The sequence below is a fragment of the Dermacentor silvarum genome, chromosome 10 (assembly GCF_013339745.2).
Source record: "Dermacentor silvarum isolate Dsil-2018 chromosome 10, BIME_Dsil_1.4, whole genome shotgun sequence".
NCBI lineage: Eukaryota > Metazoa > Arthropoda > Arachnida > Ixodida > Ixodidae > Dermacentor > Dermacentor silvarum.
In genome coordinates, this window is record NC_051163.1 from 96,575,918 (window position 1) to 96,603,771 (window position 27,854).

General features: G+C 47.3%; 1 protein-coding gene across 1 annotated transcript in view; it reads right to left on the reverse strand.

Moving 5' to 3' along the window:
* Nucleotides 1-27,854, reverse strand: part of LOC119466327 (sodium- and chloride-dependent glycine transporter 2-like) — an 80,901-nt gene that overhangs the window by 24,697 nt on the left and 28,350 nt on the right. Inside the window, 2 exon segments of the mRNA XM_037726828.2 lie at nt 4,509-4,545; nt 4,547-4,780. Coding sequence (XP_037582756.1) covers nt 4,509-4,545; nt 4,547-4,780 — 271 coding nt within the window.

The window sequence follows — 27,854 nt, forward strand, 5'->3', positions numbered from 1 at the left end:
GGACTGACACTAAACACGCACATTGTGGCCTCCATCTTGAAACGGACTTGTGTCGTGCGTGCAATTCTGTGTTCGCATACTATGCGTAATACTTGTGCGAATCACACCCTTTCTCCCCCTCCCTCTTCTACATAAATCCTCCTGACGCTACCGAGTCGTAATCCGTAGATTTATTTCAGCGGAGCTGTTTATGCCGGCCGTAAGTCCGTGGCGCGTTAACAGAAAATGTGGGCCGATCCTGGCGGTAGAGCAGAAAGGGTCCAAGCGCAATGGCGCATACCCCTGTGAACTAGCGAAGCTGAGCCTGTCTAACTCAAGCTAAGCATGATTGGGACTACTTAAGCTTAGTCAGTCATCGATAGACAATTGATAGCCAATCAATAGCTAATCGATAATCGATCCATAATTAATAAATTCCTGGAAAATGCTGGGGATGACTTGGTAGTGCTTAGCCTAGCCCAAATACGTGACCTTGCGATAGCCAATCGATAGCCAATGAATAGCTAATTGATAATCGATCAATAATCAATAAATTCCGGAAAATGCTGGGGATGACTTGGTAGCGCTTCGCCTAGCCTAAGTACGTGGCCAATACCTTGCGATAGCCAATCGATAGCTAATCGATAATCGATCAATAATCAATAAATTCCGGAAATGCTGGGGATGACTTGGTCGTACTTAGCCTAGCTCGAAAGCTAGGACTGTATAGCTAGGTTCCCATCAGCTGCCGCTGTCTCGTTAGCATTGCGCCTCCAGTGCAAGCTGCGGAAATTTTTTTTAATTATAGATACTAGCTTTTTAATACAAGATCTTAGCAGCGTGGTACACGTGTAACTACACAGAAAAGGAACCAAATCGGGGGAACTATATGCAGTTTAGAACACGTTATTATGAACGACATGACAGACACCGCATAATCGCGGCCTCGCAGATGTTAGAACACAGGCTGAAACCTTTTGCATCTTTGAACCTGCCGCCTGCGGTTTTACACCTTAGGGCATGCATGAAAATAAGATAATAAAACAATCAAAAGCGAAATGACAACCAAAGCGCTCTTTCTGTCCATAAATAGATCATCGCCCCATCTAATCTCTGTCGTACGTTTCGAAAACTAATGTGAGTAAGGCTCGGAGGCAGGCAGACTGAATAACGAAACACTTCCATGAATTAGCCTGTCGTTACTCAACCGTGCTGACGCTATCGTTAATGTGAATATGCAGGAACTCCGAGAAAGCGGGGAAATCCCGGCCACCTACGCGTGCCTGGTCCCGAAGGTAGCCCTCATTTTGTGCCCCCCCCCTCCCCTCCTCACCCTCCCTCGGGGCGGCCACACACAGCAGACCACACCCCATTGTCGCCTATGTATTCCGGTACCATGCGTATCGGTGGCGCATCGACAAGTTGGAAAGCCGGACATCGATCGAAATGTACGGCACATTGGTGACAAAAAGAAATAAAGAAAAAAAGAACGCGGATTGAACGCGGTGTTCCAATCTAAATAACGCAAAGTTTGTTCGAGTTAGCGAACGATGGCACGTGCACAACCTCATCGTTGCCTCTAGCTGTCCGTAGGTGTATGGGGGCCCAGAGAAGCACGAGAGATGCGTAGTTACATTCAAGGCTTCTCTATACAATTTGTCTCACAGTGGCACCTACTCGGTTCTGGGCTATTGGCCAAGAATGGGCAGCAGCGAGGGCTTTGTAAGCCCGCTTGCTGATACTTTCATTCGTATAACCTTCCCATACATATCCTCAAGCATATTCTTCCTAGATACCGAGCAACCCCCGACAACAGCCAGCAGAAAGCAGCCACGCCGAATCCGGGAGGCTAGCCAAAGAAAGCTTCGCTTTAATATCGACAAGAGCGATATGCAACCACGAACACGGCACCAGCATGACAAGAGCGTTCCACGAGCACCATCGTTATAATGTGTACTACACATAGGCAGTCGTGCCCGATGCGACGCCGATCGAGTTGAAAACAGAAAAAAACAAAAAAACATGGACATTGCATGAGGTTGCACGTCGCGCTGCATACGATGAAAGCAAATGCAAGTGTACGCGGGGCTGTTAGTTGTAAAGCATTTAATTACTCGTTTAAATAAAGCTTCGCTAAACACATAATTTGACAAGTGCATTGAATCTGCGGTACTTTCTTCTTGATTTTCCGTTTCTTATTGACGCCTGAGTAACAAATAAGGGACTTTGCGAGAGCCTGCTCTTCTCTAATGAGAATGCTTTCCAATGCCTGCCCTTTTTTTTGTAACAGTGGGCTCTTTCGATCGATCTCTCTGTGCTCGATCGCGATCAAAAGTGACCAGCGTGACCGGCGTATGAAACAAAGAAGCAAAGGTGACCACCACGTGCTTGGTACTGTCAACGTTTCGGCCACACTTCGCAATGCGTTCGACTGCAAGGTCTGACGCTCTCGCTCTAATGGCGATAGATCTGAAAGCAACGTTGTAAGTCCCACGCCGTCCGTGAGTTTTACGCTCGCCTTCATTCGTTTTACAGCGGAGCTGTTAGCCTCTAGCTGGTCGGGATTTTTCGTGGCGTGTTCACACAAAAAAACGGTAGCTGGAAAAGGGGTTTGTGTTTGACTTCACGAGCAACAGAATTATGTTTTCTCCTGTAATTGGAATTACAACCCGATGCTATCGTGTCTGCAGGCTGTGTGTACGTCTGACTTTACGAATTTTCTGGCGCATTTTAGTTTGATAAATTCAATTACTTCAATAACGCACTTGCGCCAAGCGGAGGGCCTACAAAATAAGACTTTCTGTCTAATCGCACGGCCTTCCTCTCGGTGGGGGATCTCCGCTCCGACGCCCGGACTCTGGGCAGAAGCCGGCAGCTCTTTAATCTCGTGGAAAGGTTTGTGTTTGAGTTTCCGAGCAACTCCTCCTCTACAGACTCTCCGTGGCCGCCGTCCGAAACAGAATTATGTACGAAGACATCGCGCTTCTCCTGCAATTCGACCATTCCGTGTGCTCGGCATGCAATACGATGCTATCAACACCATGTTTTGAAGCGGGTCTCCAACCGCCGTGGGGGTAGAAAGAGGAGAATCTGTGTGTACGCCGTTGCTGCGTTTCTAATTGGTACGAATTTTCGCGGTGACAATTTTACTGGCGTGAGAGCTCAAGGCCAACGCCGCTTCAGCTGGAGAGACTCACACTACTTCATAACGCACACCAGATCCCCTGCGGATTCCGCCGACCCTATCCCCAGAAACGCACCCCGAATACAACCGGCACGCCGCACAGCACGTACGGCTCTCACCAAAGCCCTTGCTCGCAACGACGGTGTGAGTTTTGTCGACGCCGCCGAATATCCCCACGGTAACCGCTTTGCAGCCGTCACCACACGTGAAGGCTCTCTCCACCATGCTATCAGCCTAGTAACCCCACACGCTGAGGAAGCTGAAGAAGTGGCCATCGCGCTAGACCCAACATGCCATACCATCGTCTCTGATTCCCGCTCCGCCGTTATCAACTACATCAACGGCCGTATCTCCCACCAAGCCTTGCGCATCTTGCAACAAGCACCCCGCTCAACCGACCATCAGGTTACACTCGTCTGGTTCCCAGCTCATGTAGGCACCGTCCACCCGCACCTCCCCAACCTCAACGAGGTTGCCCACTCCCTAGCGCGAGGGCTCGTTTACCGCGCGGGAGACGGGGAGGCTGCCCTCACCGGTAGGGATCGCCTGACACGCTACAATGATGTAGTTAAATCCTTCTACTTAGAGCGTAGGACTTTCCCCGGCCCGCACAGCAAGCTATCCCGAGCGCAGGTTACAACTTTCCGCCTGCTACAAACCAACACTTACCCCTCGTTACACCTTTACAACAAGATTTACCCAGACATTTACCCCAATCCCACGTGCCATATCTGCAAGACACAGCCAGCCACACTTACACACATGCTTTGGGACTGTACACAACAATACCTCGACACTAATCCCACGACCCTCTCGTCGAGATGGCACGCTGCCCTGCGTAGCTCCAACCTCGACGACCAACTATCAATTACTTCAATAACGCACTTGCGCCAAGCGGAGGGCCTACAAGAATAAGGACGAATAAGGATGGACCTCAAACGGCAGTTGAAAAATGGCCTTCTTTTTCAGTTCCGGGTAACGGAATTATTTTTTTCTCATATATTCGTATTACAATCCGAAGCTATCATGTCTGCAGAAAGAGCGTAAGCCGTAGTTTACGCATTTTCTGACGCAATTCCTTTTTTTAAACATTATTTAGTTAAGGCGCTTGGCGGACGGCCTAGAAGAATGAGGATGTATGCTGCACTTCCGCACACGTGCGTGCGCGCGTGACGTCACGTACGTCGCTTGTAGTGGTGGTGCTTGTGTGACGTCGTCTGACGTCAGTTGGGGGTACTTGTCTAGCGTCCGCACCAGCTTCGATGTGCATCCACTTTCACAGGGTGTAAATGTAGGCCGACTTTTTCGCTACCGATTCACATCGTTCCGCATTGCCGGCACTAACCTCCTCCATTCTGATAGGCGAGGTAGGGGAAGCGCCACGACGTTGCCGATGCCCACGGAGAGGCCCACGCAGGAGAGCAGGAACTCCCAGCGGCTGCCCCAGTTGCCTCGTGACGTCACCGACTCCGCGCGCTCCCTGGGGGCCGCTGGTGGCGCGAACTGGTCGTCGTCGCCATCTTGGCCCTTGTTCGCCGTCACCGTGGGAGGCTGGTGCTGGGCCGCCGTGTCGTAGCCATTCAGGTGCACCGGAGTCAACGTCAGAGATCCCGAACTCTGCGTGAATGCAGAGGATACGAAGCTCAAAGTTAGAATTACGTGGAGGAAAAGAACAGAACAGAACACAAAGTACCCGAACTGATAAGAATAGAATGATGTGCACGTTTCCTTGCACAAGCTAATGATGACGAGGATACCTTTGACAAAGATAGGTTCCTTTATCGAAACGTCGGGCAGCCTGTCTGAGGCACTCTACCCCTATTCATACAACTTCTATCACACGGTATGTTCACACCTGTCGGCCCCCGTCTTCCGACTTTTTTTTTTTTGAATGAGGAATGGTAAAGCAGCCTAAATACATGGATGAAAAGAAGGCGTGAGATACACAGGGGCGCTGAGTGAAAATATTTGCTTGAACGGAAATGAAAGATAAGGAAGACGTCTTTTTTGTTCATGCTTTTCGCCATGCTTTACCATTCCTAACGCTGAATCAACTAGTTCAATATCTATGTCGGCTCCCTGGAAACACGTTTCCTTGAGGAACAGCAAAGCATAGGCGCTGCGTGGTAACCTGACTGCCGTTGTCTAACTTAGCCATCGGTCATCAGGTCTTGTATTTCTAAGTTTCGTTTAGGTATACTGCGAGTTCTTTAAAATAACGTAGGCTGTTAAAAAACACGCATCGTTGTAGAAATAATTCCATTCCTTTCTTAACAATGGACGACTGCGAAATGCATGTTTGTTCGCATAAAACAAAGATCGGCGTCCCCGCGTCGACGAAGATCAACAAATAGGTTTTTTGCAGAACTAAATTGTAACCGTAAGCCCTCCTTAAGGACCACAGCTGCAGTACGATTGTAGATAACGACGTTTTTCTTTTTTTGTGTGTGTTTGGTGTTTTTTTTTTCATATTGCACATACGTATCTTCTCACGCGTTATATATTTGAGCACACATAAACGTGTTCTGACAATAGTTCATTGATTGATTGATTGATTCATGCATTCACTCATTTACAATTAAAAACTAATTTGAGGTACGTTGCTGTTGCTTATTAACGGTAATGATTTACCTTTTCTTTTTTTTATTGTATCATTGCGATGATGATCGAAGCTGGAAGCTGCAACGCCCAACGACTACGCTGAAAGTGTTGGAATCTGCAACAAAGCTTATCGACGTAAAGCTAATTCGCGGAAACCCCGCGTGAACGCCTCAATGACCGCACTAAGCCGTTACAATGCTATGCACCTCTTCGCATGACCCACCATTCTCGGTCACATGACCGAACGAATGTTTACAGAAGCACGCTCCAAGTTGGTCTTAGCCTGAATACAACTGTGCACTGCTCTCACTAACTGCTTCCCCTTCACCCCACATCTCCAGTGGCTCATTAAATTAATCCACCAAGTGGCGTTTCCGTTGGTCGTTGACATGGTGGAAAAATTCCAGTCGGATGCATGAGTCAGGAACTGCCCCTCTAAGACGTTTACGCATCGCCTACGCAGCGTACAACGGATACTGTGTAGGTCCCGACGCTTCGGTTTGAACGGACACAAAATGCGTGTGTACAATTGACCTATGCGAAGCGCATCTAGGCACCCTAGATCGTAGCGTCGTATTCCTCGGAGGTTGTGAAAAACATTATTACATGCTCCGACTGGATTTCCTCTGGATTCGCTTTTTGATAGCTTATTTCCTGTAAGTTATCCCATACATTAGCTTGCTCTTCTGCGCATACCATTCGCTACTGGCAAATCATTTCTGCAGAGTCGTGCAATGTGGGGAGAAGTTAATAAAAATTCATCTCGGGCCAGGACGAATTCTTCTTCATTGCGAACCTCTGTTTCTGAGGAACCCGTAAGGGTTTCTTTTGTAGCGTCGTGTCACAAGTTGGCTGGATGACTTTTTTTTTACCTTTTATAGACTATTCGCAATTATATACACGTTTTTTACACAGTACCGCACGCAGCTGTGTAGCTCAGTGTCGTTGAACAGCGCACCCAATTACGAATGCCAAGTGCGCGTAGCACTCCTGGTGTCCACACTTTCGCGGAAGTGCTGCAATACGAGGAAAAGTTTCCCGTATGCGGAGGCAAATTAATATATACGCCGAAGGCCACAGTGAGTGGCGAAATTTTTCGCAGTCAGTGCATGCTCGCGAACCCTTGGCTGGGCTGTACCACAATCGCTATAGGCCACTTCACTCGGCGACATGTGTGGACTTGCGTCATCCATCGAAGCTATACTAATCCCCCTGCTCATACATCGCAACAGTTGGAACTCGTCTTGTGCAGCACGCCGAGTGAGCGGCGAATTCCCAGTAGATTTGTATTGATTTCCTCGAAGACAGGCGATCACGGATTGAGTTCAAAGTGACCGGATATCGTATAACACTGAACTAGGCATATTTCCTGTAAAACGCGCCGGCATTATCTCAGCGCCTTTAGAGATTGATATGGGCGGTTTAGCAGTCGATAAAGGACCTCGCAAATCTGATCACACCAGTGCGCGTGTTGAAAGAACTGGTTAAACGACCTCGTAAAAAATTTGGAGGAGGCCTAAGCTTCGCGTTTAAGAGTGGAACGCAACAGCATTCAAAGATTGTTGACTGCTCCTCACGGTTCCCTGCAACTGCAGCTTATATAACGGTAATGTTTACCGGGAGACGCTGGCGGTGAATATATGCACGAAGGCGCGCTTTCTGATAGAAACGCGGTCTCTCGCGTGAGCCGATCTCCTGTTATCGTTTCGTACTTTTAATATTTCAGTCTGAGAAGTTTTAACATAAAATGCATGCGCTGTTGGCGCTTTGTTTCATGACATTTTCTTTGTGGGCTGTCATTCTCAAAAATTCTGATGGAATAACTTTTGCAAAGAATGTAAGACAAAGTGTCAGTAACTTTGGTGGTAAATGACGTATATAGTGTCTACGGAGGGCCTACGTTGTTGTGGTTCGGAATGAGGTTTTGCCAAATGACGGTCGGCGCCCATGACATGACATGACAAGAACTTTATTTCAGTCCTGAGGAACTAAGATCTAGGCGAGCCGAAGGCTCCCCCAGATTAAGTCGGTGGCTCCGCCCACGATGGGACCGGGAGACCAAGTCCCGTCGCGATGTCGTGGGCCCTCTGGACAGCCTGGTGTTGGATTTGAAGATTGCTGCTCTTGAGGGATTCCTCCCATTGCTCTTTCGTGATGGGTGGAGAGGCGTTAAGGGCTGGGCACAACCAGAGCATGTGATCAAAAGAGCATGAGTCATGACCACATTTGGAGCACGACTGTGAATGGTCAGGGTCTATCCTGTTAAGGGACCGGGGAGTGGGATACGAACGGGTTTGCAGAAGTCTGAGTGTGCTAGCCTGAGGTTTGTTCAATTTGGGGTGGGGGGGGGGTGGAAATTTCCTCCTGCCGAGACGATAATGGGAAACAATTTCGTGGAAGGTACATAATGGATCTTTGTGGATGCTGACCTCGTTCCGAGCCTGGCTACCCCTGACAGCGCGGTACGTGAAATCGCGCGCTATCCGGTGGGCCTGCACGTTAGGATTACATCCGAGCGGGTTAACTGAGGCATCTATATGGGCTGGGAACCACGAGATGTGGTATCCTCCTTCGCTGCTCTCCGGAGTTCTTTGAAGTGCTTTAATCACAATATGGTTCGCCTGTTCAGACACTAGTGCGGCCGAGAAGGATCTAACTGCTGTGCGTGAGTCCGAGAAGATGATAAGGGGAACTTTTGCGCTGTGAAAAGCCAGAGCGATCGCCGCTTCCTCCGCCACATGTGCAAACTTAGTATCGACACTTAGGTCGGCGCCCACACCAGATTTTTTGCGACACGGACCCCTTAACGCTGTCGCGTAAAAATGCTTACAATTCCGATCACGCGGGTGTTTTGCTAATATTAGCAACAGAAGCTCGATCTAGTGTCTGCGAGATCCCTAGATATGCAAGAGAAAAATAAGGGTTGGCGTGTGAACGGAGAGCAGGAATACAACATCTGTGTGCGTATAGTTAGTTTGATTTGTCTGTATACGACAGGCACTTGTACTTGGCCGCTTACTTAAAGTGCCACTACTATCAGATAGCGGCTATTTCCAACGTGGGTAACTATGCTTGAACAATGAATGGCTCCCTCCGGAGAGATATATTATTCAGACACTGTGCAGTGCTATGCCACAATTGTTTGAACCAAGATAAGGATAGCGCTCCGAAGTGTGTACAGCTGAGTACTAACACGTACCTAATATTTCTTAATATATAATAGGTTGGCAATGCACCGCGGGATATTAATATGGACATTAAAAACAGTACAGATAAACCGTGGATGGAATACTCGATGTATCCGGGAACATCAATACTGCCGGCGACACCTTGTGATACTGATATGAAGTACAACTCTTCAGACACTGTTTCTCTCTCTCTCTCTTTCTAGAGCGACCTCTTGGGAGATCGAATTTCAAAAATGCCTTCGTGATTAAGCCACATGGCTTAGTCGAAGCGATGGGAAGAAGCACGTGCAAAAACATGCGCATTCCTGCGTGTATTAACGATAACGAGCTGCGATTTGCTGTATAGGCCAGATTATAGCGTCCACGCCACGCGTTCTTCAGATGCCGCTGCCTGATACTAACATTCAAGGAACGATATTGAGCTCGTAAGGTACAGTCGTATCTATTCTGTTTTCCTCCCTGCCTCGAGGGTCTATTGTTGGGCAGAGTACTCGACATTCCCCGAGTGGCTTCGAGATGGCAAGCGCAGATGTCAAACCGCACGTCGAGAGGAAGATTGACGCAAATTGCGCCGACACGTGTCGAGTTCGGCGGACGTGAACGCCCGAGCGTGAAAGGGGGGTGTGTTTGAACCTGAAGAAAATTAAGAGGCCGGTATGCCGCCTTAGTTTCCTCTGGTCTGAACCAGAGGCGTTTCTTCACTGTCCTTATATATATATATATATATATATATATATATAAGAGAAGGTACCCTTTTTGGGCTGGTCATCGCAAAATCCTAAATAGCACTACTCAGGCAAGAATAAATAAGAAAAAGAAAGCGGGAAGAAGATATTAATAAGCATTGCACGTTGCACGAACACACATGTCACAAGCACACAAATGTTACTCATAGAATTAGCCGCCGTGGTTTCTTATTGGCTATGGTGTTAGGCTGCTAAGCACGATGTCGTCGGATCGAATCCCGGCTACGGCGGCCGCATTTCGATGGGGGCGAAATGCGAAAACAGCCGTGTACTTAGATATATAGGTGCCCGTTAAAGAACCGCATGTTGTCAAAGTTACTCCGGAGTCCCCCACTACGGCGTGTCTCATAATCAGATCGTGGTTTCAGCACGTGAAACATTACAATTTAATTTAATTTTTACTTATATAATGGCCACGATATGACCAGCAATGGGATCGCCTGCGTGGCAGTTATATAAGTAACTTTGTTGGCAGACGCCCTGCATCAGTGAGTCAAGTGAAGCTTCAACCGTGGCGCTGCCCTGGTGAGCAGAGGCGTGCCGTCACTGCCCTTCGTAACTTCTTAGCGGTGTCTCCTGGGCTGCCTCCGAGTGACCATTCCGTGTGGTTTGAATGCCACTTCAGTGTTGTGAACGCCACTACAATTGAGTTTATGCGCAAGTTTTGATGCGGATTCTCCCTGCGCAATTTGGTGACTGCACCAAAGGACTAGGCCATGCCTCAATTGCTGATTTGCCTATATACTTACATGCATGTGATTCGTCGAACGCGCAATGATTGTGTTAATTTCTTGCTATTTGTTATTTCCATCTGTTTTTCCCCCCTTTCTTTTCTGAGTAGTGCTTGGGTCTTTGGGGATAGCTGGTTCTAAAAAGACCTTACCGTCTCATGTTTCTTCGCCTATAATTAGATAATAAATAGGTGTCACAATGCAGTATTGGCAGCAAGCTCCAGTGAGCCGTGTTCCACCCAAAGACTTTCACGTGTAGCATGCATATTTGCGCATAAATTTGGCCGCAGAAAGGCCTCGACATCAACACGTTCATAAAAATCAAATTGACTAGCCGTGCCAGCTATGCGAAAGGGGATGATGTCCAGCGAATCTGTTGAAATCCACCGCTCCAATTGCTGAGGGAGGGCATGCAATGCGTTATTGCGCAATTCCTCATCCGGCGCCACAGGAGAATGTAGACGTGCAGACTTCCCGTGTGCTGGAATTCCACGGCAATGCGACCAGCGGCAGCACGCCGCCGCTGTTGGTATTTCCGTTTCTTTTCCCTTTCGCCACTCCTCGTATTCACGCTGCTCCTCGAGAGTCCTATACTATGCGTTGCCCACCCATAGCGGTGCTGCAACAACAATGAAACCAGTTGCTAGGCTGGTTCCATTATATATATATATATATATATATATATATATGAAAGGCTAGTGACTGCACTCCCCACGTCGCAAGCTGCCGTTGCCGCGGCAGCTTGCGCAACAGTAATCTTTACCGGAAAACATATGCGGAGAGCGCTAAGTGCTTCGCATTGTTAGCAGGAGCACCTTAGGATCACTCATGTGGTTCGGATGCTTGTTTTGTGCTTGTTCTTTATTGAAACGAATGCTGTGCTACAGCTAAAATGGCGGCGATTCCAACAAAAAAGAAGCTTCGACTTCAGCCGACTTGTCTATGGATTGAATCGACGTGTAAAGGTACAGGTTGCCAACGTAACGTTAAAAACCGCGGAATTTAGAATGCACGCTTTAAAATCGTAAATTTTGCCGTTATTCGAATGCAACGCGAGGGTAGAGTTCAAGCAACTAAAACCGTGAAAAAAAAAAGAAAACTCGCGTTACAATAGAGTAAATACGGTAATGTCCTTCATAGGGTAGTCCATGAGATTATTGCGGGCTACAAAAATCTGCACGTAAAATTGCTGCACCGTTCGTTGCGTTCTTTATGCTATACTGAGATTCACCGCCTTCTTCGCCGGTATACTTGGCACATGTTTTCTTTCGCAATACGTCACGGCGTGCGCTATTAAAAACAGACCTGCACCAGTGTTATTATTGCGACAGCAATTATACGGACAATGTCGGCGCATTTCTGCTGCTGGTGTCGCTGTCACCGTAAGGTTCCTATAAAGTCCACGGGTGATATTATCGTCGCCGCGCGCCATATGCTGTATGCGCGAGTCAAATTGTGCGAGGGTGAGTCAGCGATCGCGGCTCAATCTCGCGCACGCAAGGGAGGAAAGCGGGGAGGAAGCGCGCCGTCTTCCGTCGCGCGTAAGGCTCCGGGGGGAATGTAGGGAGGAGGGGGTGGCGCGTTCTACTTCGGGCGGCCCGGGCCGCTGCATCTTGAAAGCCATTTGCGACGGGGAGAGTCCGCCTTGCGCTGTGATTCTGCGGCTTAGTTCGCGTTGATGCGTGAGTCAGCCCGAAAGACAATTCGCTCGCTTCTCCCGCCGCGCTTCCTCACTCCTTCGTTTTGACAGCGAGTTTGCGCGGTCATCGACTGAGATGTGTTCATGTTCGCTTGTGCGCGCGTGACACCATGCTTGTTAATTTAGTTAGTATGCCTATGTTTACAAGTTTATACGGCCGATAAAGCTATTATCCTTACTTCGTTACATGTACACTAATTTGCTATCGCAATCGATGCTTCGCTTTTAAGACGAAACTGCGACTATTTTTTTATGAAGCATCCAAGCTTTTCGCATACAATTCTAACTTCCCATTGCAACTGCTGTGCCAGTACTTCAACAAACAAACATCTATGCCGCAAGACAAGCTAGGTGGTAGGTTGGTTGGTTGGTTTGCGTCCAAGAGTGGCACAAGCTTCACGAAAATAATATCGTCATCCTCATCGTCATCATCATCATCAACAACAACAACAACAACAACAACAACAGAAGCAGTAATAACAACTATCGCGCGTCTTTTTCGTAACAAACGGCTGATTATTAACAAAAAAAGAAAGATCGAAAACAATTATTTAGCACAAGGACGCTACACAATCAGGTTTTTATTCATTGGGAATCTGCTTCTCGACTACATGACAATTTCCATCAGCAGCTGTTAATTCGCTAGTCGCGAGCGGGACTATCGGCTTCTCCGCAACATTACTTTTTTTTTTCTCCCCTTCTTTTCTTTTGCAATTTATCAGGGTGGCGGATGGGAGACTAACACTCGGTACCAAAGAACAATGCTATCTCGGCCGACCTTCGTGAGACCCCAATCACGGCGCAATCAATGGCGGGCAGAAACCAGAGCAAGATCTCGAGGACGGTTGGGCGCTCGAAGAGGGGTAGTCTAATTGTTCCGCAACTCGGGAACAAACGAAAGGAACTCGACCGGTCAAGGAGCGCAGCGCGTCGTGTGACCGAGTGCACGTGTTTACATTTGCGACATAGGTATCCGTCCGATGATAAAAACGTTGCAACCATTCGTGGGATACGCACTAGTGCCAGAAAAAACAGAGCGCAGAAAGGGGACACAGCGCTTCCAGCCCATGTGACCCGCATTAGAGTAAGATGCACTTTAGGGCTAAAAGTGAACGCAGCAACTCCCTATCTGTTTGTCTAGTATTGTCCGCGCGAACTGTATACAGTACTCTAGAGTGCGCAGAAATGACGCCTCACAGGCTGCAAATACGCCAGCCGGACGAAAGGAAAAGCGCCAAGTTTATTACTTGTTTAACACTACTTTGCTTAATTAAATTACCTCGCTTTTGTTGTTGTTTTAACTGGGTTAGTATTTGTGGTAGCCCTCCTGCCGTCTGGTCGTGTACAGGGTAATTCACTGTCGTTGTTGGATAAATAAGTTGTTACTGCTGTCGATGTTCTTGGAGTCTGCTGCAGCTAAGGTTGTTGATGATGATGAGACGACGGATGTCATTTGATGCTGCTGATAGTTGTTGTTGATGTTATTTAAAACGATGGTGCTTCTGCTGAGGACGTCAATGTAATTAATGCTTCTGCTGCCGATGATAGTGACGGCTTAGTTGTTTTGCGTCCAGGAAGAAACTTGATATACAGGCATTTGTTGCCTTGACGAAGACAAGTCCATTTGGCGGAATACTGGCTCCGTGGACATTCCTTGTTCGACCTGAGTTGATCACAAGCATGCGGTTCTCTAATTATTGAAAAGAAAGAAAGAGTCGCAGTTCCGCCCGAAAGGCGAAGCATCGATTGCGATGGCAAATTAGTAGACAGCTCTACGAAGTCAGGGTATTAGTTTTATCGGCTGTATAAACTTGCAAACAATCCCTTACGAACTAAATTAACAAGCACAGTGTCACGCGCACACGGGTAAACATGAACAGATCTCGCTCGATGAACGCGGAAAGTCGCTGTCAAAACGGCGGAGTGAGGAAGCGCTCCAGCAGCAGCGAGCGAATTGACCTTCGTGCTGTCCATCGCTTCAACCCGAACTAAACGTCGTAGTCCATCAATACTTCTTTTTGGGCGAGTTGGTACATATTGAAACTTTGGGTAACTGCGCATAACAGACGACCACAAGAAGGGAGACACGTACACACAACCGTTGACTAAGATCTGGTTTTATTGGAAAGGATAACACACTATATATAGGCCAGAGTGAAGCAAGGGAAAGGGGAAAAACATAACAAGGGTAAACTCGTGCCAACAACGCAAGCGCAATGCAGCCAACCAAGCGCAACAAGACGCAAACAATTATTTTTCTATCTAATCTGAACCCCCGATAGCCACATCCAGAAGATCAAATTCAGCATCAAAGAGAGCAAGGAAAGGGGTGCTGAAGCACTTGCTACCGAACTTCCTAATGTGGTAGGCTTCTAAACTGATGCGCGCGGTCTTGTCACTATACTCTCACCTAGAATTGTCGTCTCTCTTAACCGGACCTCTCAATCAGTACACTTGCTAACGTGCGCAGCTATATGTGCGTATTTATCATCTGGTTTTTTCAATTTCAGAGCGTGTTTCCCTAAACGGTCAGTGACACAGCGACCAGTTTCGCCGACGTAAAACATCCCACATGACAAATGTTCTAATGGAGTGGTGTATTGCATTCCCATGTCATGTGGATGTTTTACGTCGGCGAAACTGGTCGCTGTGTCACTGACCGTTTAGGGGAACACGCTCCAATATTGAAAAAGAACCACATAATAAATACGCAGATATAGTTGCGGACGTTAGCAAGTGTACTGATTGTGAGGCCCGGTTAAAAGAGACAACGATTCTAGGAAAGAGCAATGACAAGACCGCGCGCATCAGTTTAGAAGCCTACCACATTAAGAAGTTCGGTAGCAAGTGCTTCAGCAACCCTTTCCTTGCTCTCCTTGATGCTGAATTTGATCTTCTGGATGCGGCTATCGGGGGTTCAGATTGGAAAGAAAAATAATTGTTTGCGTCTTGTTGCGCTTGGTTGGCTGCATTGCGCCTGCGTTGTTGGCACGAGTTTACCCTTGTTACGTATGTTTTTCCGCTTTCCCTTGCTTCAGTTCGGCATATATAAGGTGTGCTATCCTTGCCAATAAAACCAGTTGTTAGTCGGCGCTTGTGTGTACGTGTCTCCCTTCTTGTGGTCGTCTGTTTTGCGCTGTTACCCAAAGTTTAATCGTCGTAAGCACAGCGCATACGAAGCTACCGGCACTCGGCGTGGCGTACTTCGTCCACATCGCAGATCGCTTTCAAGAGGCCCGCGCGGGCGAGCACTTTGTCCGCGTCCCAGATCGCTTTCAACATACTGCGGCGCGGCCGCGTCGTAAGCAGCATTCGCCGGAGTAGGACGCCCACCCCGGCCCACCTCCCTCGCCTCTCTCCTGTGTCTCGCGCACCTCGCCTACCGCCCTCGCGCTTGCGAGATCGAGCCGCGATCGTCGGCTGACCGTCGCAAGCTTTCACTCGCACACACAGCGTACGGCGCGCGGCGACGACGTTATCGTCTTTGGACTTTATACGGAACATCACGGCGGCCACGACTGCAGAAATGTGCTTGGAGTGTACATATATGTGGTAAAATTCTAGCCTTTTACGAGTCAAAACCACGATCTGATTATGAAGCACGCCGTAGCGGAGGACTCAGAGAGAGAGACAGAAGAAAGGGGAAAGGCAGGGAGGTTAACCAGATGAGAACATCCAGTTTGCTACCCTGCGCTGGGGAGAGAGGGGAGGGGGAGGTAAAGTGACAGGAAAGTAGAGATAGAGAAAAAAGTAGCACAGATACACAATCGCAATCGGTCACAGGTGGCACAGCACAGTAGCACTTGCAGCACTATAAACATCTGTCCGGGCTAAAGCCGCTTGTCCAAGTCTGTTGCACTTAAAACCTGCAACAGTGCCCTCTTCGCCCTCCGCTGCGATGGCTTGTGATGTCGGCATTCTAAAATAAGTTCCTCTGTTAGAGGTCCTTGGTCGAAACGCGCTATCGCGTGTACGAGCGATCGTCTCTAAATTGTAGTGAGGACAGTCACAGAGAAGGTGCCGAAGAGTCTCCTCGCTACCACAGTCATCACACGAGGCGTCGTCGGCCCATCCGATTCTGAATGCAAAAGACTTGGTAAAGTTCACTCCTAGCCATATTCGAAAAAGTAGGGTAGCTTCTCGACGGCAGAGTCCAGCTGGGATGCATAGGTGTAGAGAGGATTCTAAGTTGTGTAGCCGGTTGCTTTGAAAACTCAAGACTCAGGATTATTTCTGACTGCCTGGGGTTCTTTGACGTAGGCCTTAATCTAAGTAAACGAACATTTTTTTGCATTTGGTCCCCAATAACATGCGGTCGCCGCGGCCGGGATCGAATCCGCGACCTCAGTAGCACAACGCCATAGCTATTGGCCCTTTTCTGATCTTTCAACGTGGATAAAGTGACAAGGCACAAACAAAGCTATACTTCATGATTAAGTCGCAGTTTCTCACTGCGCGTATGCGTTGGTCGTCGTTGGTCTGACGCAAGCGTTGTGCGAGAGGCCACGATATCGGCACCCTGTTATCGGCGACACACACCTTTGACTTAACGTTATCGACAAAGAAGTGCGGTGATAGATAGGCAGAGGACATGCCAAGCGTCGCGCGTCACAAATATCTGCGAGCGGCAAAACGACACCCACGCAATCCGGCGCTGCGAAGGAGACCGAGAGAAATGCTTTCTCCTTGATTGCCTTTCCTGAGCTAGAAGTAAAAAAAAAAAAAAGAAGGAAAAGAAACAGCGCCACTCAGCCGTTATCGCAACGTGGCCATTAGGCGACGAGAAGCAGGCGCAGCAAATCTGGGACGTAGGTATACGGCGGTAATGTGTTCTGTGTGGTTTCCGCTTTGCACACCTTTGAAACACCCACGATACCTGACGCCCTGGTTTGAGTCAAGGGAGCGCTCGTGTCGGAATTAAGAGGGTTCAGTTCTGAATACCGTGGATGCGCCGTACAAGTATTCGTGTTGGCTTATAGCGATAAATATGGGAGGGAGGAGGGGGGGGGGGGGGTGCCATAGCGATGTTTATGATTGCGCGCGCACATACAGTAAGGTATGCTGTTGAGGGGAACATGCGGAGAGCATTCCGCCATTGATTATCGCTGACCGTTGGCATAAGTACCTAGAGACGGCTTTTCATTCTATTAAATGTGCGTCCAATTGATTACGACAGTCATTTCTCTCAGATGAAGGCGAAGAAACATTTCAGTTATACTGGCTTCATTACTGGTTAGGTAGGCCATTTAACAGCGGGCAGTAGTGTACAGTCGTTTGTATTGCTGACAGGAAAGCTAAGCGCCAATAAATTGCACAATGACACATGGAACATGTCAGACCAACTATAGCCCAACAGTTAGCCCTTCTGAATATTTTACAGTGACGCTGTATATGCCTAGGCTGAAACCACTCGTGGTCCGACCACAGAAACTCTCCGGCGGAAATAAACCTGTCGAAAACCTATCGCAAACTTATCGAAAACTCGCGTCTTGTTCACTTGGTACATACCAAAACTGGCACGGAAGGGTACATATGTATGACTAACATGACCGATAGGTCATGACATCAATAACATCACATGCTCGTCAGTTACGTCACGATTAACGATAACAAAGTGAAGCGTGGCGCATACCCGCATACCCGCAAAGAAAGAAAGAAAGAAAGAAATCACGTGTGGCTCATACCGGGGCCGCACATTTAAGCTTCGCTGGTTTACCATCTGTACTGGGCGCATGGGCGGTGAATTTCTAGAGCATTCAAGCGGCACGAATTAGAGCAAACGTTTCGGATACCGGACCTAAAGATGTACGAGATGAATGTAGGTGCGGCTGTTTCTTCGAAAAAGCACTGTCTAGTGGGAAAGCACTCCCTAGAGAAACAAAAAGCACTCCCTAGCGGGAAAGCCTTGACGATAATGCATTTTGCGTACACGACGTACTGCGTTACGCAACACGAATCATCGAGACTCTCCACGACTACAAATCTTGCGGGGAAGCCAGCACTCACGAAATCTCACAGCTGGGCCAACATTTGACGCAATCGTGAAAGCTTGTATTGACGCGTGTATTTAAGGAAGCGAGGTGACCCCCTACCGCTCATCCAGAAGAGTAAAGATAAAGAAAATAGAGCGTAATCTGTGATTTGCAACATTCTCACTGTCAATAACCTGCGCTGCCTTTTAAGAAAGTCGCATGCACGCCTTTCAATAAATTTATTGCGCTAGGAATATATATTCAATCTCGAGAATCATTCACCTGTGTTTGTCGTGATCTTTCTTCGCTGTGCTCACCCCATTGGTATAGTTCCGCTGCACGCAGCTGTGTCTCCATGAACGTAGTATTTACGATGCAAAGCCTCCATGCATTGCAGAACATGCTTGCCTTCGTGGAGTTCAAATGATGTTATAAAAAGGTTGGAACCTTTTTTTTAAAAAATAGAGTGCATAATTATGACACTAAAATAAGCCCCTTGCATCGGGTAACTATGCAGTATGTCTCGTACACAATAAGAGGCACGTCGCAAGTATCACTTCCTAAAAACTTTCACATGGTACTCGGGCGGACAGTAATGTCATGTAAGGCGAAGAATTAATGCCGGTTACCTTAAAATTACCGGAAGCTTCACTGTTGGAACCCTCGTGCTTTGAGGCTGGCGTTTACTTTAGACAATCAGACCAAAAGAAATATGTATGATAAAGAAAAAGTACAGCTGCATCAGAAATCGGCCGAAAGACAACAAAATTGATAAAAAAAGAAAATTTCCTGTCCTCTGGCTTCCCCCCCCCCCCCCCAAAAAAAAAAAAGAAAAATCTGGTTACCTGTAAAATGCCATAGCGCTCCATGTTTTAATCTGTTTCAACAGTTACATAGAGATGTGCATGCGGTTCGTAGAACACGTACAGCTGCAAATACAGGAAGTATACGTATATCTACAATGGCGAGCACCAGTAGAATGAAAAGGGTACGACTATTGCATTCTACCGGTGCTAACATATGGGGCAGAAACTTGGAGGTTAACAAAGAAGCTCGAGAACAAGTTAAGGACCGCACAAAGAGCGATGGAACGAAAATGTTAAGCCCAACGTTACGAGACAGGAAGAGAGCGGTGTGGATCAGAGAACAAACAGGGTAACCGATATTCTAATGAAGATTAAGAGGGAAAAATGGAGCTGGGGAGACCATGTAATGCGTAGGATGGTGGATCATTAGAGCTACAGATCATTAGAACCGGTGGATCATTAGAGCTACAGAATGGATACCAAGAGAGGGGAAGCGCAGTCGAGGACGGCAGAAAACTAGGTGGGGTGATGAAGTTAGGAAATTTGCAGGCGCAAGTTGGAATCAGCTAGCACAAGACAGGGGTAATTGGAGGTCGCAGGGAGAGGCCTTCGTCCTGCAGCGGACATTGATATAAGATGATGATGATGATGATGATGATGATGATGATATGTACACTAACACTTGTGTACGTAAACTACGCCGAACAATATAATCATATCGAAACGTAAGCACAGTATGCAACAGAACCTAAAAGACGACGTATACATAACGTAAGTAAATAACAGCGCGAGATTGTGTTTTGCAACTATATGCCAAATAACTAGGAGAAGAATTAAAAAAAAAGCAATCAAATTGGAGGCAATATGACGCAAGTATTATGTAGGTGCTGACGGGGTAAAATAAGAATGCCTACCTTTATTTTGAAAAGTTCGCGCGAATCACTCCCTTCGATTATGGCAGCTACAAAGGGGTACTGATGAGTTTAAAGATAAGCGAAATATTATAGGTTAGCTTTTGGGCATTGTAATTATTGTGCCACACATTTGTTGTCTGTAAATCTTGTGTCATGTAGGTTGGGGCTGTCCCCCTCTAAAGTAGACTTTAAAAAAAAAGGGGGGGGAGGGGGCAGGGAAGGGGTGTGTGATGCCTGAAGGACCAGATTCCCCTGATGGTAAATGACCATCGCGCGCTAGTTTGCTTCATGACGTTGGTAATGGTTAACACCTCACGCCTCTCTTTCTTTTTATTTTCTTTTTTTTTTACTTCCCCGTAGCCCACTGTGTCACTTTTGATGCGCTCAATTTGGCACCTCCAAACTGACTTATGCGCGGGAAATGCAGCGCAAAGCTCACCCAATAGCTTTTCTTTTTCTATTTATATGCTGGAGCAAGCTTTCAGTTCTTGGTAGTTCAAGAAACGAATAAACAATTAATTTCTTACTATAATAATCAATTTTTACTCTAAAGATGTTCAAGCTTTCTTTCTTTTTTAATGAATGTATTCTCCATGGCGAAAACTAGAGACCAATAATTTCTAATATTTTACCATTTGCTCTGCTGAGCACGAGGTCGCGGAATCGAATCCCGGCATTTCCCGGCAATCCCGCATTTCGATGGAGGCGAAATGCAAAAACGCCCGCGTGCTTACGTTGTAGTGCACGTTAAAGAACCCCAGGTGGTCAAAATTAATCCAGAGCACTCCACTACGGCGTGCCTCATAATCAAAACCGATTTTGGCACGTAAAACCCCAGAAAGAAGAAGAAGAATTTTGTACCTTGTGGTAGGGTGCTAGGCATTGCGGGAATAGAGAGCCACTAGAGTTACTCTATATGGCTCCCACAGGGAGCGGTGCCATATACAGTAACTTTAAGAGGCACCGCTTTCGAGCGCCGTGCTAGTCAACACGTTCGTCGAGCGAGCGCGTGCTCAATATATTTCAATAGCGGTCGTCTCCCGCTAATATCGCTCAGCGCAAACAATGCTAAAATGTTTCCACCCAGGAACGCAATCTCGTCCGAGCGCTCGGCCGACCGAGCCGAGCTCCATTGTGACGCGGGCGAAGCAACACGCGACATTCATAATCGCGTTGTTGGAACGCACGGGGAAACGAGAGGGGTCGACGTACTGATCGCATGCCGACGCTCTTGTGCCGCGACGACGAGGGTGCTGTGCGACATACCGCCGTTGGGACAACAATGTGATAGACGACTGTCTCACGCCGGCCTTGCTTCGCAAGACATTGCTTAAGCGAGTGCTCTGGCGTAGTGTTCGTGCGGAAGTTCTTATGATAACAGCGTTACGATCTTGCATGCCTCACACGACCGTTGTTTATATGTGTTGCAGGGTTTAGGGTTAGACCGACTCGAAGCGACGGCAAAATGAGTGCACCGACACTTCGACATGGCGCTCACGGTGTTCCCGGTGTCGAAGACAATTGTACAGCCCCGAAAACCAGAGAGGGGCACGCACACAGGAATGTGCATGCAAGATCAAGCTGGGCCGGTATTTTGTAGCGATGCCTTTCCGGTGCTAATGCCTTTTCGCACTTATCGCGCTTTGTCAGTGGTCACAGTGACGGTCCGCTCGCGTTATCAACGGGATCAGCCGGCCGAGAGCGGTGGATGATAAGACTAGTATAGAATAAGTCATAAGACATCGCTACAAAATACCCGCCCTGAGCTCATAGGCGCACAATTTTCCACAAACCACGCAACATAGTTAATGTAGGTCATCAGACATGAAAGAGAAAAACATGAAAGACATGAAACATGAAAGACATGAAAGACATTATCGGGGACGAATACAAAACATGTCCAAACGATTCGTATTCTAAAAAAGTTGCTATTCGCCCGCCTCTGTAATTAAGAGCTCAAAGGAGCTCCTGCTAAACAACAAATAAACTCTTATTTTGACGTCACGTGGTAGGCAGGCGATCGCAGTGAAAACGATGCTTTGGAAAAGAGATAATCGCGCTGAGCTATGAGCCTCAGAGGTAAGTGCACACAAATGAATTCACATGTTGAGTGTAATTGGGACTGCATGAAAGACTGTGACCGTTATTTCCGGGGGCTTCAGATCAATTGTGCGGACAAACTGCTTGATATCTTCGTGTCCTTTCGCCTTATCTTTTCTCTCATTCCCCTTTTCCCACAATGCAGAGTAAGCGACCAGACAGTTATTCCGATCAACCTCCCGGCCGTTCATCTGCTATGTTCTCTCTCTCTCTCTCTTAAAGTGCATGGCCTTACCTTATGACGTCACAATTAAAAGCGCCCAAGCCTCCTTTTATCTAGGAAGTACTGCTCGATGGTCTTGCGCAAACTAAATTCTGTTTTAGTTGCGGCCGTCAGCGCTGCCTTCGTGACGTCACGGCAGATTGCAATGTATACGAACGCGTCAGCGTCTTTACAGAATGCGCAAGCTTATTCGCCAACTGGTTTTGTCTGCGAGCGGCTCTCCAATTCAGTGGAACCGATGCCGAGCTGTCGTGACTGTCAGTGTCACGTGCCAGCGTCGCATACTCGCAGCTATTACAGGCACTCCTATAAGGAAAATAACTGCCCCCGGAACACCAGGAAGCACTTAATCGCAACGTGAAGGATTCTTTTTTTTTTTTTTGCCTATTTCTTTGTATCGTTGAGCGTGCCAATCTTGGCTGTCCCTTCGTATTTCCTTGGTTCTCGGTTTCAATAACCTGTCTCGCATCGAATAACGAGCGCCCTTCCGAAGTCCGCGTCGCCCCCTTATTGTCTCGTTACACATCGGCGACGCAAGAGAACCGACACGCGCCGATCAAATCGCAGCCTTGTCACCGTTCAGCTGTTCGACACGGGTTCGCGACACGTGATGGACGACGAGAAGAAAATACATCTCGATCGTCTTCGTTGCCAAGCAGCACCCCTCCCCCAAATTTTGCATACCCCTTCTCCTCTCCGCCGACGCGCAACCGGACACCTCGCTTTTTCCGCCGTCGGCGACTCGAAGGTTGACATTGCACCTGTTTCCTGCCTCTGTATGATCATGTGATTAGGCTATAGGGTATGCCAACAGTAATTTCTGAAACTGAATCTAATACGAATAGAACAATGCCAGAAGCGAATACATTTGAAGTAGTTTTGGAATCACGAACAGCTGCTTTCACCACTACTATAAAACGACACTCGCATCCCAGTAGTAATAACGTTGGCAAGTTTCTCTCATTACGTTTGACGTTGTGAAAACTTGCTTCTTGAAAGCCCAACTGGAGCATTAGCCACAAGTATTCGATGGTCTCCACTGTTATTCGTCATATATATTATTGACATTGTAGATGATATACAGTCCCCCATGAAACTATTTGCAGACAACTGTGTTTTTACGGAGAAATTAATTTACCATCAAATGTAGCAATCTTGCCAAGGGACCTTGATAAAATAGCAAATTGGTGTCTAGGCTGGAAAATTAGTCTGAATATTAATAAATGTAATGTCCTTTCTTTTTCAAATAAAAAATTCGAACCTAGAACAGAGTACCATGTTGAAAACACAACAATAAAGCGTCTCAGAGTGCAAATATACCTTGGTGTTTACTTCACTCCGAAACTTAAATGGAACGTACACATTCAGCAGTCAATATCTAAGCCAAGTAAAATATTTTTTATTCGTAGAAATTTAAAATCGGCGTCCTAAGATGCTAAAGAAACGCTTTATTTTTGCATGTCAGACCTATCCTCGATTACGCCTGTATGATTTGGGACCATTTCAAAATCAAGCTGCAAGCTTCGTCTCCAATTATACAACCCTTTCGAAAGTGTCACTGAAATATCAGGATTGCTGGGCTAGGAAACGTTAATCACCAGAAGAAAAAATTTGAGACTCAAACTCTTCCACCGTATATCTTCTATAATCAAACAGGCATTGATAGCCGCAACTACCTGTCGGAGCCAACTTAAGTCTCGAATCGACTCGACCACTGAAAGAAGGTGCGCGATAACAATTGTTATAGGAAGCGTTTTGCCGAATCCTTCTTTCAACAAACTGTGAAAGACTGGAATTTGTTGCCGGAAGAGTATGTTTCAGTGTCTGTTAAGTCTGTGTTTGTGACAATCCATTACTGTCCTAATTTTGTTTTAGTTTTCTATTACGCTTGAAAATGTTACCTCACTGTATGTTCCATCGTGATATTACTTTGCTTTCTGTATTTATTCTTTATTTCTGCGAGTGATTTAACACATCTTCCTCTAACTGTCCCCCCTGCGATAATGAATTCGAGGTGACGCAGGTATTCTGTAAATGAATAAATAAAGTATGTAGTTTTATTTTTTTTAACAGGAACCAGCGCCAGCGGGATGTTCTTATATACTTGTAGGCTATTTCAACTTGTAATGTCATTATTCGCTAAATTTACTACCAGTTTACGAATTTACGAGTAATTTACTACGCGTCCCGACTTCCGGACTCGAATTTCTTCATCGGAAATTCCCCATATCGATGATTTGCTGCGATTCCAAACGCGAGCGATTTCTTCGAAACCGCACTGATCTCGCCCGCGTATATACAGTTTGAAGACACACCTCTGCGGTGACTGCTTCTGGCACCACGACTGACGTCACCGCTTAAGTAAACTTTCTAGGCGCGACTCCAGGAGAGGCACGGGCAAGAGTGCAACGCCGGAATTGGGCCGGACGTGCCCGCATGTCGACACGCGCCGTACTCGTTCGGGCCGGCACCCTCTGCATCACGCAATGCGCGCATCGGGGAAGACTGGCCTTCGAGCGCAGACGCCGGAACACCTGCCGGCCGGCCGCCCTTTGCGCCGATGTTTTTCATTCCCAGTCCGCGTGGAACGGAACGACGCACGTGGTCGAATGCTGAGCCAACACACCACCCATGGACTCTTTGTTGCCGCCTCCCTCGTTATTCACCGGAAAGCGTCCGTACGCGCCGGTGACCGAGTGCCCGACCCACTGCCACCGGAATATATTATGATCGTCGCTTTCTGTTGCTTACGCGTTATAGTTGTTACCACGAGCACCTCACCCAAGCTTTCGGCCGAGCTATAGGGAGTCTTATTCTCGCGGATTTCCCGGAACGCAGCGACCTAAAAAAATGCAGCGAGAGTAACGTGGTCGCGACGGCGATGCATTCTAAGGATCAATGGAACAAAGTCACGAAAGCGGGCAGCTGCTGTGGCGGCCATGATTTAGTATACAGTTCACTCAGCCGTGTCGCCGCGATAAATCGTGCGCTTGTGTGTTGCTTGCGAGCTTGTGTATCGTGTGTCGCATGTGTGTTTGTTTATTGCGTGTTTGTGTATTGTGTGATTGTGTATTGTGGGTTTGTGTATTGTGCGTTGCATGCGTGTTGTTTGTGAGTTTTTATTTTTCCTCGATGAATTACAATCAGATCGTCTACGAAAGCGTTCACCTTTCTTCTATGCCAGGATCTTCGTAGTTTGTGTTTGACCCGGCGCGCGATAGCCCTGCGGCTACGGCGTATAGCGCTGGTGAGCTCGATGTCGCGGGTTTGAACCCGGCTGCGGCGGCCGCATTTCGATGGGGGTGAAATGCAAAAAACGCTAATCTACTTAGATTTAGGTGCACGTTATAATTAAGGAACCCCTGGTAGTCAAACCTGATTCCGAGTCCACCCAATACGGCGTGCGTGCCTCGTGATCAGTGCACCGCGGTTTTGGGCATTGAAACGCGAGAATTTAATTTACTTTAATTTAATTAAGTTTGCGGCTAAACATCCGCCTCGCACATCAGAAACGTTTACCCGGCGTCCACGCGGGAATTCAGTTTAGACAGACAGACAGCCTGTGAAGAAACTACGCTAAGCGACTGGTCGAACGAGACCCGCATCGCAGGAAGTTGCTGATCAGCATTCGCGATTGTCGTTTCGCTCGCCGCCTATTCTTGCGCCATTTCAAGTCGTTTACCGCCAAAACCACGGGAGGAAGCTAATTCATTTTTTCATTCGCTCCTATCTCTCGTCACACTCGCTACCTCAGCGATGCCGCCAAAGCAAACAAAATAACTACAAAGGGTCACCGAAGCAGGACTTCGGCGGCGCAGTCAACAGCGGCCGCTTTTTTGCATTCGCAACGAAACGTTGTTTTTACGGCTCGTTGCTAGTTGGTGCTGTAGTCCTTGTTGTTATGTGGTAACGTTCAGTGAAGCTTAAAAACAGGCGGGGAAGCAGCTTCCTCTGCTAAAGGTGCCGCTGAGGCCTCTGCTTCAGTAGCACTCACAACTTGTTGTCAAGAATGGTTTGGGAGAGAGAGAGAGACTTGTGATGAAGGAAATGAGGAAGGAAAGTTAACTAGGTTGAGCCCGGTTGGCTACCCTGCACTGAGGAAGCAGGAATGGGGAATGAAAAGAAGGAGAAAAGTTCATAGTATCTGCGGATTGGAAACTACATATGTGGTATAGTTAAACTGACCTTCAAGTTAGTATGAATGGTCGCCTTGCCTTATACGTTCGGATTTGTTAAAAATCGATGTTGTGTTCTGCTTCAGAAATGGTGGTTCGCTGGCAGGGCGAGTTGGTATGTGTTCTTGCCGTGCTAATTAATTTTCTGTATGTGTGTGTGTACCGCTTGCGACAACAATTGTGGTCTACGATCGCTAAGTCCCTCGCTGAAGCCCTTTAGGGACCTCGCTTATTACGGCAATACTGGTTACGGTATCGAACGTGTACATTCAAGTTGTGCCGATACAGCGATATTTTACGGAAATAAAATGCGTTTGCACTAGTATTCTTTATCACTACTTTTTATTACCTTGCTACTGCTCGGCTTGCCGAAATGTTATTGGGGCAACATCCACTCTGTTCGCGGAAACAAACGCTGTTATTGCGCTGAAAGCAAGTCATGTGACTCGGCCTTGGGGTGGGGCACGTCGAGAGCTGCAACTCCGGTAATGGATGTACTATTGTTCAACGTCAGTGCACAAGTGAGGCGTTGGAATGTATATTGTTGACAATATACAAACGTGCCCGTTCCTGATTTTAAATAAGAAGAAAATAAAGTGGAGGTAGGACGCTTGCTCGGGTGCCTCGGAGTGAACCCATTAATATTAGTCTCACATTGCGGTAACGGTGAACAAACATACACTGTCAAGAGTGTGAGTTTTAAATCTCACATTTTACTGCTCGAACTCGTGCTTAAAAAGACGAGCGACACTTGAACCACAAGGACAGCACCTAGCACGCTCGTAGAATCTGAAGTCAGAGGTCAAGTCCGCCGTCTGCTATTTAAACATGCATCCCATACATTCCATAGTAGTCGCTGGTGCTAGCCTACATTCGATAATGCACAACACTATTAGTGATCGCGGGCGCAATCTGACTATACAAGTCTCTTTCTATATATAGAATAGACGACAAGATTAAAGAAACTTAGGACGGAGTGTAGTTGCGCCTCGCGCCGTACGATAACTTCGTAAAAGAAATAATCAGGAGAAATACTGTCGCCAGGTAATAGTGAAACAGTGGGTCACGAACAATTGAAACTCGACCAAGAAAACACGAAACAATATACCTTTCTCAAGGTATTTATGTTATCTCGATAACAGATTCTCGCGCCGCTTATCCGGTTGCAGGATGCTATAGTTCTCACAATGAGCACGCAAGGCAGCATCACGCCGACATTACACGCACTGGTAAATGCGGAAGCGAAATAATTCGTTCTCGTTAGCCCTAACCAGTTCGTGTATCGCTGTACGCGCAGCATTACTATAACCGCTCAGATATTTCAGTCGCTGCGAAAAACTGGCGCCGAACTGGGCATCCTCGCGCTAGTGCACTGCTGAAAACACGTAGAACCACTATGGATCGCTTGCATGCCCTAACAAAAAATCACACGTGACATTCAATCGCGTTTCAATAGAAAGTATATTGAGGTCAATGAAAACTCAATAAAAATTCAACGCAGCGATTTTTGTAAGACTGGCTTTCACCACCTGGCCG